At 33.8% G+C, this 15251-nt stretch overlaps 1 protein-coding gene across 6 annotated transcripts in view; it reads left to right on the forward strand.

Annotated features, from left to right (window-relative positions):
- Positions 1–15251, forward strand: part of PHIP (PHIP subunit of CUL4-Ring ligase complex) — a 131574-nt gene that overhangs the window by 25677 nt on the left and 90646 nt on the right. For all 6 annotated transcript variants that reach the window (XM_074037596.1, XM_074037597.1, XM_045390258.3 and 3 more), the window contains one exon: positions 9486–9646. In XM_074037596.1, the coding sequence (XP_073893697.1) occupies positions 9563–9646 (84 nt within the window). In that variant the 5' untranslated portion in view covers positions 9486–9562. The remainder of the gene's footprint in view (positions 1–9485; positions 9647–15251) is intronic.

A 15251-nucleotide genomic window follows, 5' to 3' on the forward strand; every position in this document is an offset into this window, starting at 1 on the left:
TTCAACTCATAATTGCTGGAATTTAGTCCAAAATACCTAACATAGCTTAGAAAGCGTTCTATATAGTCCGTCCCCCTACCTTCTCGTCTCTTCTCTTGACACTTGCCCTTTCTGTGCTCTGTGTGCAAGTCAATCCTGACTTCTTTATGTTGCTTGAATGCTATGCTTTTTCCAGCCTCAGACTATTGCACATGCTGTTTCCTCAACCTGGAATATGCTCCGCTCCCATCAGCATTCTGTGGCTGTTCATTTTTCAGGTCTTAATTTAAATGTCAGTTTTTCAGAGAAGTTTTCCCAGACTCCCAGATATCCACTCCCCACCCCCAATGTGATTAGAACCCTTTGCTATAGATTTCAAGATTCCCCTATACCTTCTATTTGATAACACTTAACATTGTTGTAAGTCCTTGTTTCATGTCTTTCTTCCTTGCTAGACTGCAATCTCCATGAGGGTAAGTACCATGTCTTCTCTTTTTCCCTCTTATATCCTCTAGCTCATATTTGGCTCATATAGGTGCTCTATAAATGTTTGTTGACTCAAAATTGAGTGATTAAAATGTTTGACATTAGGACCCACCTAACTTAAAAAATGTTTATTTAAAAGAAAAATTGTTATTAAAATAACTATAAACATTTAAAAATATTTAAAACTGAAAACATTAGGTCATTGTGTGTTTTCTACTTGAAGTAGCATCAGACTGGTTTCCAGGAAATAAAATAGGAGGAAGATTAAATACTATTCCTAATAATTATCATATCTACCCTTTTTATTAGTGCTCTTTATGTCCTTGGTTCATGAAATTTTTTGTTTAACTCTTGGAATCTTTTCATTTTCTGTATTTTATTTTAGTTTAGTATTTGGGTTTTCCTTTTCAGACATTATTCATCTTTATGGTGTCTGCTAAATATTAAAAACATAATATGTTTCAAACAGGAGGTGCAGCTAAACACCAAAATTGAATATCTAGAGATCTGGAAAGTAGCTGCTGTGCATACTGATTATTTTAGTTATAGTATTAAAGCAAAGAGAGAAGCTCTCGTGGGTGCTATGTTGCTCAGGTGACTATTTCCCCTTACTCTTCTATTCCCAGTTACCTGTCCTCCTTTTTTTGTAGACAAAAAGGTGACTACAGAATTACCTTTTTATGTTGTAGCCTGGTTCTTTGTACTTTAACTGAAATTGGGACTGTCATTCATTATAGTTACCATTATGATGATTTATTTGTCCTGTTTTGATGTTGGTTGGTTGCTACTTGCTGGTACAGTGTGATGTAGAGACCAGATGGTACTGTAGAAGTAAACCAACGTGTATTGAATAATTTCCCAGAATTATCTCTGGCCCTCGATTTATGAGTATTTGGTTGTCATTACTTCCTTGATACCTGTGTTAGTAACGGGTCTTTACGTTGTGGCTCTATAGTGAATTAAACATTCTTCCTTATACGATTCCCTCCTAAATAAAATGGAACCTAAACTATCTTTGACATGTTTCTCTTTTAGTTTAAAAATTCAATGGAAAAGATTACACAAACAAAACTTACAAACAAAATTGATGGCCTGCTTTGTAATATTATCTTACAACTTGCAAATCAAAACTGATGTGAATTCTTCCTTTATAGCATACCGTTTTTTCAGTCCATTTTCAAATACGCAATTGTCATTCTCTGTAGCATAATATGCATTCATATACTGTAATATGCTTAGGCATTAGTGTTTCTTTTTTATGATTAAATAAATTTAAATTCCTTGCATCTTTATCTCTAGGTTTATTTTTGTCAGTCTTTGAATTTAAGCTAATCTCTTTAGATATTTTAGAGTTTTCATATTGCTTTTTTGAATTCCTTGAGGTAGATTGAGTTATAAAAAATTAGAATGAACGTATGCTCAATGGAGAAAGTTTAGAAAACAGAACAGCTCAAAAATTAATCAGTCTCACTCCTTATCTGCTATACATACTTTGGCATGTTTTCTTTCAGTCTTTCTTTTCTAATATTGCTCTACATAGGCAGCATGTAATAGGTAAGGGTATAGTCTTTGGTACCAGACTGCCTGAGTTTAAACCTGGGCTCCACCTCTAGTAAATTACATTTTATCCTTTGGTTTCCTTATTGGTAAGGAATATCTGCTTATTGGGGATAATGGAAGTACCCACTTCAAAGGATTGGTGAGGATTAAATGAGAATATATGTAAAATACTTTGAATAGTGCCTGGTATGTAGTAAAACACTCAGTAAATACTAGCTGTTATTCTCTAAACTTGCTACATAAGAGTGTTCTGTAGCGTTTTTCCTCTCCTTGTTGTGTACTGTATTGTGACATTTATACCCACATTATTAATTGCAGCAGATAAGACTTTTTTTTATCATCAGATTCTTGAAGTCCTAGTAAAAACCTCTCATAACTCTAAACCTTCGTTGCTTTCCTCTTCCTTTGTAGCCATTTTCTCAAGTGTTTGATGCCTGGCTTTAGCATAACTTCTGTTAGAAAGTTATGATTAGCAATTTTTTTTTGTGACCCTCACTCATATTTCCTTTTCATTAGAACATTTTCGTGGATCTCTAAAATGAATAACATTTCAAGTAATTTTATGCCTTATTACTTTATGCCACACGATACATTTATCTGATAGAAATTCTGAAATCACCAACACCATATATAAACAACTATTTGGACTTTTAATGGACTGATGAACTTGGAAGGTCACTTTTATAGACAGTGCTCTCTGATGTCTAGTCATGAATATAGCATTATTTTCTTGGAAAATCTAATTATCATCTAAAATTGGAGATGGCATGTATGAGGGGTAAATCAGTTTGGAATTTGTTTTCATGTACTCTTAAGTTTTTATCAACATTTTTATAGTTCACTCAAGTTTAGTGTCAGAGTTCCAAACTCTTGTTTTACGGTGATAGTTATTAATTGTATATGTAGAAAGCCAAAGCCTTTATTAATACAGGTTGTGGAGATTAAAATGAAACCTGGTACTGATTATTTAGAATTTACTCCCTTTTATTAATTTAGGAATCATTTCTGTAGATGTTAATTAGAAATTTTAATTACTTTTGCATTTTATTTACAGAAAACCTGGGAGCTTTCCTTCCAAGTGTCTTCTTTAATTAGAATCACAGTATAAAACTAGTCAAGACCAGCCATGGTGGCTTATGCCTGTAATGCCAACACTTTGGGAAGTTAAGGTGGGCAGATCACTTGAGGCTGGGAGGTCGAGATCAGCCTGACCAACATGGCAAAACCCTGTCTCTACTAAAAATAGAAAAAATACTAGGCATAGTGGTGCACACCTGTGCACCCAGCTACTCAGGAGGCTGAGGCATGAGAATTGCTTGAACCCAGGAGGTGGAGGCTGCAGAGATTGCGCTGGTGTACTCCAGCCTATGTGACAGAGTCAGACTCTGTCTCAAAAAAAAAAAAAGTAAAACTAGTCAACAGAGGATAAAAAAATGAATTAAGTAAAATTAATGAAAACCTTCTCTTAAAATACTGATGCTTCTTGTCTGAGTACCCCCCGATTCTGCTTCAGAAAAGGCCCAAATTTTACTAAGATACCTTCCAAGTTACATATTCTTGTGCTTCCTCACTTAATTCTTCTACTGTACAAAAATTGGTTCTTCAGGTTTTAGAATCTACAGCTACATGCTTTTCCTTGCATTTCATTAGGCTGCCAGCAGGGCTCTGCTTTCATGAGTTGGCAGAAGTTGTAAGCACTGTTTTTGTGGTCCTCCATTTCTGATTAGGAGGGAACAGCTTTCCTGCACTGGAGTAGGTATTATATAGCATGTTATATTGTTATTAACGGTTAGAAAACAATAACAACAAAAACCACTAACCTTTGTATTTTGTTAATTCATAGTCATTTTCATTTTTTTCCAAGTCATCTTTTTTAACCATGGTTAATTTTGATCTTGGGTAATTTATTGCAGCTTTATCATGTGTACGTGTTCATTTTACAAAGATCTTTGCAAAAGGAGAAAAAAGCCTAAACGTTTTGTAGGGAGCTAATGGTATTTTTGCTATAGTACTTACTTGCAGGGATTTTTTTTTTTTTATCGTGTATTTTTCTAGTGCCCTCAAAAATGTAGTTATTAAGGTTATTGCAGATACTCTTTTATGGCAGCTACCTTTTTCTTTCTTTATGAACTTGGTTCAAATGATACAGTGAGAGAAAATGAGGTAACTTCATTATGTTTATCTTTTTAAAAAATCATCTGCATTGAAAACTTGGGCCCAACAACAGGAAGAAAGCACCACGTTTTAGATAGAAAGGTATCAGTTTGGTAGTAAAGTTAAATTTACATTTCCAACAAAAATTTTTTAACTTTCTGTTTAATTTCAAAATTAACAAATAATCAATATACAACATTTTTAAGTGGACTTATGAGAGGAATACACAAATATTAAGACATAATTGAATGTAATATTAAAATTTTGGTATTGGCATATAAATAGGCTGTCAGTTATGTCAGTGGCCCAGCACAGAAAAAAAGATATATATATATATATATAAACACACATATATATATATATAAAACCGTATATATGATAATGTAATCAGAATTTAATAGAAAAGAATTATTTAGTAAATGGAAAGACTGGAACAAATGGTCAATTAATTGAGGAAGAAAAACATAATCTTTAGAGACCTCATAATGAGTATTATAATTGTAGATGGATTAAAGAGTTAAGTGAGAAATCTAAACCACAAAGAAGTAGAAGAAAAGTAAGTAGATGTTTATTGTTCTGTTGGGCTGAGTAGGAGGACTTCATATTAAAGCAGTAGAAGATATTAATAGAATTGACTATGTAAAATTTGTGAAATTGTGGGATGTCAAAGAACAGCATAATATGAAAGCCAGGTATATTGTGGTATATGGAAATGTTTCTCTAATAATGTAACTGGAGAAATTAAAATTTAGAAAGAGTAACTTGCTTAAAGTCTCCATAGTGACAAATTTGAACACAGGTCTGTCAGACTTAAAACCTCTTATTTCATTAAGGAATACAACATAGCTGTTAAAATGCTGTTTATGAGATAAACCTTTGCAAAATTTTAAAATTGATTGCTATAGGCAATAGAATTATGGGTTTTTCTTCTCTCATTTATGTTCTTAAATTGAATATGCATTAGTATTATGATTGGATAAGTAAATCAATTCTTGAAAAATAGGTGTGAAGTAAGAAATGACTTGTGGGGGAATTTGACTTGTTATCCTAGCACATAAAGAAGTAATGGATGAGAACCCAAGGGCTGAATATGCACATAGTTACAGCTGATGTTCAAGAAGTTGTGGGCCTTTTGTTGATCTCTACTAATTAGTTTTGTAGACTTGAGCACCTATACTTTATTTCAAAGACTGTTCTGAATGATTTGCTGTAAATGACACTTTTCAGTATTTGCTCCTTTTTAACTTCAGACTTTATTCAAATGGATAACAGTGATTTCTGGAATTTTTATTTCATTTATGCTCTATATTCAGAAAGTTAAGTGAATACATTTCCCCCTTATTTCCCAATTAAATTCATTTAGCAGGCAGTTAAAATGAAGCACTATTTAGAGATATTTCAAATCCTTTAAATCTGTGAGCTAAATCTTCCTTTTTTTTTTTTAATTCTTAAACCTAATTTGTTGTTGTTATTTTTGTTGTTTTGAGACAGAGTCTTGCTCTGTTGCCCAGGCTGGAGTGCAGTGGCATGATCTCACCTCACAGTAACCTCTGTCTCCCGGGTTCAAGCTATTCTGCTGCCTCAGCCTCCCATGTAGCTGGGATTACAGGCGCCTACCACCTTGGCAGCTAATTTTTGTATTTTTAGTAGAGATGAGGTTTCACCATGTTAGCCAGGCTGGTCTGGAACTCCTGACCTCCAGTAATCTGCCCACCTCAGCCTCCCAAAGTGCTGGGATTACAGGTGTGGGTCACTGTACCCACCAAACTAATTATTTTTATTAATATGTAATTTATTTGTTAATTCACCAACCTGTGTCAGTCATCTACTAATTGCTAGCCATCATTGTCAGCTCTTAGGCTAATCAGATAACAAAATAAAATCCTGCCCATGTGAAGTTTATTATGTTGTAGTAGGAGGAAGCAGGAAATAAGCAATGAATATAGTAAATAATTAAATATGTCTGGTAATAAGTGATAGATGAAGAGCAAATATAAAGCTGAATAAAAGGGGATCAGGAGTTATGGGTGATGGCAGGGGCTGTATTGCTATTTTCAGTGGTCTGGTTAGGTTAGGCTTTATTCAGAAGGTAGCAGACATCTGAGAAAAGACTTGAAAAGGGATAAGGGAATTAGCCATATGTGGAGAAAGACTGCATGAAGAGGGAACAGCCAGTGCAAACCTAAGTTTGGAGCATGTCTGGTGTGTTGGAAGAACAGGAGATTGGGGTGGCTGAAGCAGGTCAAGGCGAGAAGTAGCAGGTAAGGTCAGAGATAATAGGAGACAAGTTTCTGCAGGGCTGTCTTAGGCTGATGTATCAGGAAGTTGGTGTTTATTCTGAATGAAATGAAGAGCATTGCAGTTTTGAACAGAGGAGCAATGTTGCAGGGCAACCAGTTAGGATGCTTTTGAAATCTTCCTAGAAGAAGAGGTTGCATTTGAACTGATCCTAGAGGATAAAAAAGAATTTGCCAAGTGAAAAAAGAGTAGAGATTTGCTTCGGTAAGCTTTATTTAAGAGTAATTTCTATCACTATACTTACAAAAATAAATGTGCTTTAAAATGAAAGTCATATATGCTTCTTGATTTTAGGTTAAATTATAATGTCCTATAAAGAATTTATCCCTTTGTGTCCCCTTATCTGTTTAACCATGCTCATTTTAAAAATTGATGTTCTAGTTTAATAAAATTTAAGGACTTCCAATAACCGAAGAGTCATTTCCTTTTTACTGAGAAATTTAGTTGGTCTCTTACTAATTTCTTTAGAAAGTGAATAATTGCCATTTGCCATTCTGCCATAAAACTATAAATTAAATTGAACCATCTTGTATATCTTATTATTAAGGAAGATTTATTTACATACTTTTTAAATTTAAAAGGCTCTATACTCAGGTTTGAGAAACATAAGAGAGTTTTTGTCTTTAAGGTACTTAAGATCTGATAGGAGAGATAGACATTTTCCAAATGGTATTATAAAAGAAAATGTGAGTTCATCGAATGTGAGTCCTAGCTCATCCTTCTCTCTTTATAAAAATTATCTACCTATTGGATATGGTCACGCCTTCCTCAAATTCAACCTCTTCAGTTGTGCAACTACTGAACTATACTTATATTTTCTCCTCTAAATCCTATGGTTAGAAACTTTGAACCACCACCTTATTACCTGGGAATCTACATATGTTCTTTCTGTATGTCACATCTTTTAGTGCTGTTACACAAGTTTGTAAATGTTTGAGAGCCAGGACTCTGTTAAGTACCTTTTCCTTCAGAATATAGTCATAGTATAGGTAGCCAATAGTTAATTGGTAGCTAAGCATTACAAATGATACTGTGGAATATAGTGTTAGCTATAAATATATTTCACCTAATTCTGGAAAATGTTGCTTGAAAATTTGACTGTAAAGTAACTTTGAAAAGGTTATTCTTATTTTTTTTTTCAATTAGCTTCCAAAATGAAAATGGATTTAATCCCAGTCTAGGTCAAGGATTCAGTAAAACCTGTGTTTAAGAAGCAGTAACATTTTCTTTTAAGAGAAGTAGTTTTTGCTTATAAATACTTCATCATCTCTGATTTTTAGATGGTCTTTATAACAAATTTATCTTAAAAATTCTGACCTATATACTAATGCTCAATCATCATTAAGAAACGTCTCTTGATATATTATTTCCAACAGTCATATTTTCACACCTGAACACTGTTAGTTTCCTAAAATTCGACATTTTGATTTGGTTAGAGTTAAAGTACATCTTGGTAATACTGTCAATGTTTATGTGTTATGTCATCACTTATTTTCTTACAACGGACAGGTGAATCTGAGATGTGAGTGATCCTTGGTGTTTGGATAAGATGATTTTAGTTCTTATTTGGCAGGAAAATTGATGTCTGTTGTTTTTGTGTGATTCTTGCATTAAATACATTTGGAGCCAAAGCATTGGAGGATGTCTTTTACCAGGCCATTCATGGGCATGAAGAAAATGTATCAGGGGGCGAGGCTATGATTGAAACTTACTGAGTGTCTGTTAAATTGTTATATAACCAACTTAAGCCTAAATATGCTAATTCACGACTGTCCTACCTTGTCTTAGAAATTCCCAAGTGTTGTGGTAGATTGTTGCATAGAACTTACATGCTAACAGCAAGAGAAATACTGTATCAGAATATAAAATTATTGCTGTGATAAAAGAACATACAAGCATAGTGTAATTATTCTTTGAAATATTATTGCTTAGGAACCTGTAAAGGCTATATATCTCCTACCAGGCCCAGAGATTCTTTGGGGGTTTGGGGTGGGGAAGTGGGGTGCACAGTGGCTGGAAATATAGTATGAGCCAAACATTTATTGGATGTGAATAATATAAGCAATACTGAGATTCTTTATAATACAACCAATATATTTATGTTTTACCAACTTTAGGGCATAATTACTGGGCTCTGAACCTTGGTTAAGTAGTAGTTTGTATATATATTTAGTTTTCTTTAAGGCTAAATTCAAGTGAGAAACCTAGTGCTAATTACCCAATGTAGATGGCAGTCACTGTTAGAAAAAAAAAAGCCTGTATTAGAAGATCATCTGTAGGTTAATAATGTGCCTGCAGATCAGTCAACATCTATTTATTGAGCACCTTCTTTGTCCACAAGTTACCAGTATAGAAAATAAGTATAGTAGTAATTTAGATGGAAGAGGACATTTTCGGCTGGAGTCAATGTATCAAGCTTTGGGACAGAAGATAAACTTCAGTCAAATCTTGAATGATGATTAGAACGAATGAGTTGAAAGGGAAAGCTAATGGATTCTAAATAAGGAATCATTATACAGGTGTTTGGCAAGATTCCAGGTTTAATTATTATTTTTTAATAATGCAAATGATGTATTCCTTTGTCTTCACTTCTTACAAAGATATTTTTAAATATCATTCTGCCTGTCAGATTCAGAGTGTTCAAGTGTTATTGGTTAACAAAAAGTACACTGGGTTCCAGTTTTAAGTGCCTTTGAAGAGCGCTAGCCAGAGAGTAAAGAAATCTGAGCTTTAATCCTAGCTTCATGCCTTACTTTGTGATTTTTGGACAGGTCATTTAACTCCATTTGCCTACTTACAAAGTGAGAATGATAGTGCCTGACTTATTTTAGGTGAAACAATGTTTTTATTCAGTACTTTAAAGACTTTTAACTAGAAGCCATGTATATCAGAAAGCATCTTTATTTTTACCAGCACATGACCAATTGGAATATATGAATTCTTAAAAGGTGATAATTTAAGAAAATTAATTTCCAGATTACATTTATTTTCCTTCTTTTTCTTGGTAGCGGATACTCTGTTTTCAAGGAAGCTGAATGGGAAATACAGACTTGAGCGACTTGTTCCAACTGCAGTATATCAGCACATGAAAATGCATAAACGAATTCTTGGACACTTGTCATCTGTGTACTGTGTAACTTTTGATCGAACTGGCAGACGGATATTTACTGTAAGTAATTTTTAAAGTATTATTTATATTCATATATGTAATTGAGGAAATTTTGCTTATAGGTGAACTTGAAGTAAAATCTTGGTTTTTTCTTTTAATAGGAAACTGGAAATTCAGGTGGTTTCACTTACTCTAACAGAAGAGTTTAGTTAAATTTGGACTTTATCCAAATTCAGAAAGTTTCTAAATGACATGTTGCAGCACAGTCAAAGTTATAATATGCTTGTGCATCGTGAATAAGTATAGTTCCCAACATATATCAAATACACAGTTTGACATTTTGCAAAATGTCATAAAATAATTTTAATTTTAAACCAAGGACATTTCCTAAGTATGTTGAGAGATTATTAAATGTGCCTTTTTATAATTGTATGAGATTATTAAATATACCTTTTTATATTATCTGTAAAAAACCACTTGCTTGTCTATGAGAAATTTCCCTTAAAATAGTGATTTAAAAAAAGCTAAAAAATTCTGAGCATATCTAATACTCTTATTACCTGTTATTCTTAACACTTCATTCTTCAAAATATCTGATGTTGTGTTTAAAGAACCTCTTTAGGTTTATTTATTTGTTATCGTTTCTTGTAACCTGTAGAATGGAGAAAAGCAAAGCTTTCGAGCTTTATTGTAAGTGAGAAAATTACTTTTGGAAATATTTTATTTTCAGGTGCCTTAACATCTACATTCATTAAGCGTAATACTACACTATTGTGATGATATTTATTATTAAACACTACCCTGTGGGCTGAAGGTATGCATTTGTTCAGAAGGTTTTTAATTTCTTTTGAAATAAGAAAATTTGAAATGGAAGTTAAATGGAAATTTTCCTATCTGTCTTTGAAGAGAACAGCTGTGAATTTTACGTAGTTATGACAATTATAGATTCCTCTTTTTAGTGAATTTGCTTGTAAACTGAGACCTATTTATACCTACTACTTCTCCTCTATCCATACACCCAGTCATCTGTAAAACAGCTAAATAGCAGGATGTAGCAATGCATTTTTATACTTTTCTTTTCCCTTGACTCTAATCTACCTCAGGCGTTTGCAGATCACTTCTTACATCAGTATTTTCCCCCTTTACCTTCTCTTGTATCAAGTATTATTTTCAGAGTGGAAAATAGGCATCTCTATATTTGCTGAAGTGCCTACCAACAGTAGTAATTTGCTCTCAAATAGTAATTGAAAATTAATTTAGCCATTCAAGTTTAATATGGTTATATTCAAATTCACCTCTAAAAACCTAAAGTAAATTTGGTTTTTCTTATGTTTGAAAGAATTCTTTCAAAAACAATAATAAATTAAAATAATGAAAAAGGAGCATTACATTGTGTTTTTGTATTACATTTTGGTCAATATAAAGTTATGCCATTGTAAAGAACCTTGCAGGAAGTCTTTCTTTAAAAATGATAGGGATTGTAAGCATTTGTTTGTCATATTTTATGAAGCATTTTACATGTTTTGATATTAATTAGACATATAATCTCCTGAAATTTCTTTAGGGAGAATACAGTGAAATAGTGTGCTTTTTGCTCTCTGATGAGTCTGGTAGGTACGGACTGGAAGAGCTTTTTGAACCAGGGTTCAGCATGCTACTGCCTGTGTGTCAAACCCAGTTTATTTGTTCTTATAAATGCAATTTTATTGAAACACAGGCATATTCAGTTGTTTATATATTGTCTATGGTTGCCTGTTCACTACAACGGCAGAATTGAGTAGTTTTGACTGAGAACATATGGCCTGCAAAGCCTAAAATATTTATTCGGCTCTGTACAGAAAAAAAATGCTATCGTTTTCTAGACATTTGATTATTTCTTTTAAGGGCATGTGATTTAGAGAACAGGAATAATATGTGAAGAGGAAGCTGTTTTTTGGTTATTTCTTTAGTTGAAAGCACATCAATTAAGGGAAGAAAAGTAGTGCTGTGCTATTTTATATGGTCTTACCAAAAGTCTAAAGATGTTTATTTTTTAAGAATGTGATAGAATTTGTTAATTGTGCCAAATTCAGTCTCATTTGTAATTTTTTACTGGTGATTTGTAGTTGCAGATTTCAGAATGTTACCTTATAATAAGAGATACAAAGATATGAGGGCACTGTGTTTTAAAAAAATTCTTGTATTTTTATTATTTTCACTTCAAGTGGTGGTAGGTTACACATATGTCCACTATTCATATTATTCTTTAATAAAATGGGCACTGAGTGTTTTTTTCATTTCACTAGGCACACACTAGACACTAGTCCTTTGGAAATCAGTCTTGGAAATACATAGAATCAGCCTTTAAGATAGTAGATCATGATTGACCAGTGAAACACTCCTGTGAGAGAACATACTGTTACTATTTTTGGAGATAACAATTTGGTAATGGACCAATCAATATTTCCTTTTTATATAATTGGTATTTTAAGACCTTGCAGATTTATTTCTAAGATATTTGTATATATATATTTGAAAACTTTTTCCAAGGGATTAATTCTCTTGAGTCCTTTCTGAACAGGACAGCTGGAGGCATAGAGTACTGTGGTTAAAAGCATCAACTTTGACATCAGAGCTTTTAGTCACAGCTTTACAACTTCTGCTAGTGAAACTGACAGATTACGTCACCTCTTTAATCTCCAGTTTTCTCATCTCCTAAAGAGAGAGGGGAGTAGATAATAATAGAACCAACCACATAGGATTTTTGTGGGATTACGTGAATTAATGCATATAATTAGTACTGAACAAAATACACAGTAAGCAGTCATTAGATTTTCCCTGCTGCTACTTACAGATTTTAGTAAATTTTATCTTTGATTTTTTATCCAAATAAAATCTTATTTATAAATAGTATACAAGAATTAAAAAGGAAATCATTGTAATTGATAATTGATATTCTGTATTAGGAAAATGTATCATTATTTTGTACTATAGTATTTTAAGAATGGGTGCTTTCCCAATTATATTAATGAGAAAAACCCAAGGAGGGAAATAGCATAATTGCCAAGTCAGATTTTGTTCCCTAATTCTCTCTTAGCCTTTTAATGTTTTTTTACTTGGTTTTAAAATCATTTCCTTAAGTAACATTTACCAGAGAAAAGCAGAGTTAATGAATTTTCACAACTAAGGCACTCAAAAGTACATGGAACACCTTATAAAAAGCAGAGTTTTCCCCCCTTTTCAGAAACATAAAATGTCTCTCTGATTCTAATTAATATTGTATAATAAAGAAAATGAGTTTATGCATTCCTTTAATGAACTTCAGAGTTTTATGAACCAGCTACTGTTCTAAGCCGTTGGGATATAGAATTGAAAGTAGTATTTGTTCTTCGAGAGTTCAAGGATGGTAAAGAAACAATATTGATATAATGTGATAAAACCTTGACAGGAGGTATACGAGGTGCTGAGATAGCATAGGAGATAGGTATCTAATCCAACCTTGTAGTAGGAGATGGTAAGGGAAATTGACTAGAGTAGTAACAGCTTGGTAAATTTAGGAGTTGAATTGGATATTGCACACTTAGGGAAAGGCATTTACAGACTTGGGGAGAATGTAACATGCAATTGTGTATTAATGGATATGGCATAGAATAAATATGGCTCATCATAAAGAGCTAGAGATATTGGTGTGGTACAAAATCAAGATACTTTTGTGACCTGCTAAATAGTGGATTTCTTTTCTGAAGGCAGTGGAGAGCTAATGATTGATTTGGTTAGAAGAGTGAGTAGAATTTCTCTTTTCATTGAACCCTTTGGCATTATTGTAGAAGATGGATTCAAACTAACTCTATATACAGAGAAATTGGCAAAAAGATTCTGGCAGTGATCTATAAAAGAAGTCAGGGATTAAACAGTCACAGTGGGATGGAATTGACAGATTAAAAATAGGATTTGTAAGACTCGAGAGATTGATTTGTATGTTGGGAGAGAGATGGAAGAGTATAGGATGACATATTTTTAACTTCTGTGATTTAGAAAGTCCTGTAATTTACTGTGGTAGGAATTTAAGGGGAGAAGTTTGTGAAGGTGAAACATGTTGACTTGGAGATATCTATGTGGAAAGCCAAATAGAAATGCCCAGTAGGCAGTGGGAACTCAGAGATTTAGGTTAGAAGATTTAGCTTAGGAATCATTCAGCTTGGAAAATGGAATACATTATCTCGTATGTATCTAACATGAGAAGGCTGAAACTTCAGCTTTTAAAGCAGATAAAAGAAGAGTCAGTAATTGAGACCGCGAAGCTGCCTGAGAGGCTAGGGAAAAAAAAAAAAAAGTGTGATATCTTAGAAGCCAGGAGATGATAATTTCATGAAAGGCAGAAACCTAAAGTGAGATTAGTACTCTAAAACATCCTTTGGGTTTGTCAAGGTAATTGATGACTGCTATGGTCTGAATGTTTCTGTCACCTCAAAATTATTGTGTTGAAACCTAATCCCCAATGTGGTAGTATTAAGAGGTGAGGGCTTTAGGAGATGAGGTCTCAAAAATGGAGCCCTAGGGTGGGTGGGGCGGTGGCTCAAGCCTGTAATCCCAGCACTTCGGGAGGCTGAGATGGGTGGATTACGAGATCAGGAGATCGAGACCATCCTGGCTAACCCGGTGAAACCCCGTCTCTACTAAAAAATACAAAAAACTAGCCGGGCGAGGTGGCAGACACCTGTAGTCCCAGCTACTCGGGATGCTGAGGTGGGAGAATGGTGTGAACCCAGGGAGGCGGAGCCTGCAGTAAGCTGAGATCCGGCCACTGCACTCCAGCCTGGGCGACAGAGCGAGACTCCGTCTCAAAAAAAAAAAAAAAAAGATATGATAGTCTGTCTTCTGAATGTGGAGTACTGCCACTTAACTTTGTGCTTCTATTACATTGTATTTTCCTATTACATTCCAATGACAGATTTCTGTTTTCCTATTAAGTTGTGAGCTTTGTCTTTGTCTTTGTTATTGTTATTTTTTAGATCTGTTGTGCCTTGCAGAGTATCTGATGTATACAGGAGGCATACGACAAATGATGAATGAATCAAGCAATTTGAGATATAAAAATGACTAATGTCCATTCTTGCAAAACATTTACCATATGATAGGGGAAATAGATACAAATATCTGTAAGATAAGTTCCTCTCTGCTACTGTACTTCAGGTACACTGATCCCTTGTACTTTAGACTTGCGAAGCCCATTTGTGACTTAAAGTCTTACATTAGGACGTTGCCTGGGATTCCCTTCTCCAAAGTATTCATTCATGTGGCTGATTTTTTTTTTTTTTTTTTTTAATTAGCGGGTAGAGACTAGTAGAAGATCTTAGTTTGAAGATCTTGCAATATGTCCCCAAAAGATGCTAATCAGTTAAAGAGCAAACATTGCAAATTTACAGGAGAAAAACCTTGGAAATACTAATGTAACCATGTTAACTTCACTAGCTCTGGGATGCGTTGACATTGCGTGTTCTCTGAAGTGGTGCACTGAGAAAAACACAGCTTCTTGTTTGTGGAATTACTGCAAAAGATAATATGACCTGGCTCTGGTCATGAAGAAACATTGACAGACCTAGGTTTTGGGTCATCCTGCAGATTGTAAGGCCTGTATTCTTTATAACCTGCTGAGGACATGAAAGAGAAAGCTTGAGAAAGTATT

This window comes from Macaca fascicularis, chromosome 4, assembly GCF_037993035.2.
Source record: "Macaca fascicularis isolate 582-1 chromosome 4, T2T-MFA8v1.1".
Classification (NCBI taxonomy): Eukaryota; Metazoa; Chordata; class Mammalia; order Primates; family Cercopithecidae; genus Macaca; species Macaca fascicularis.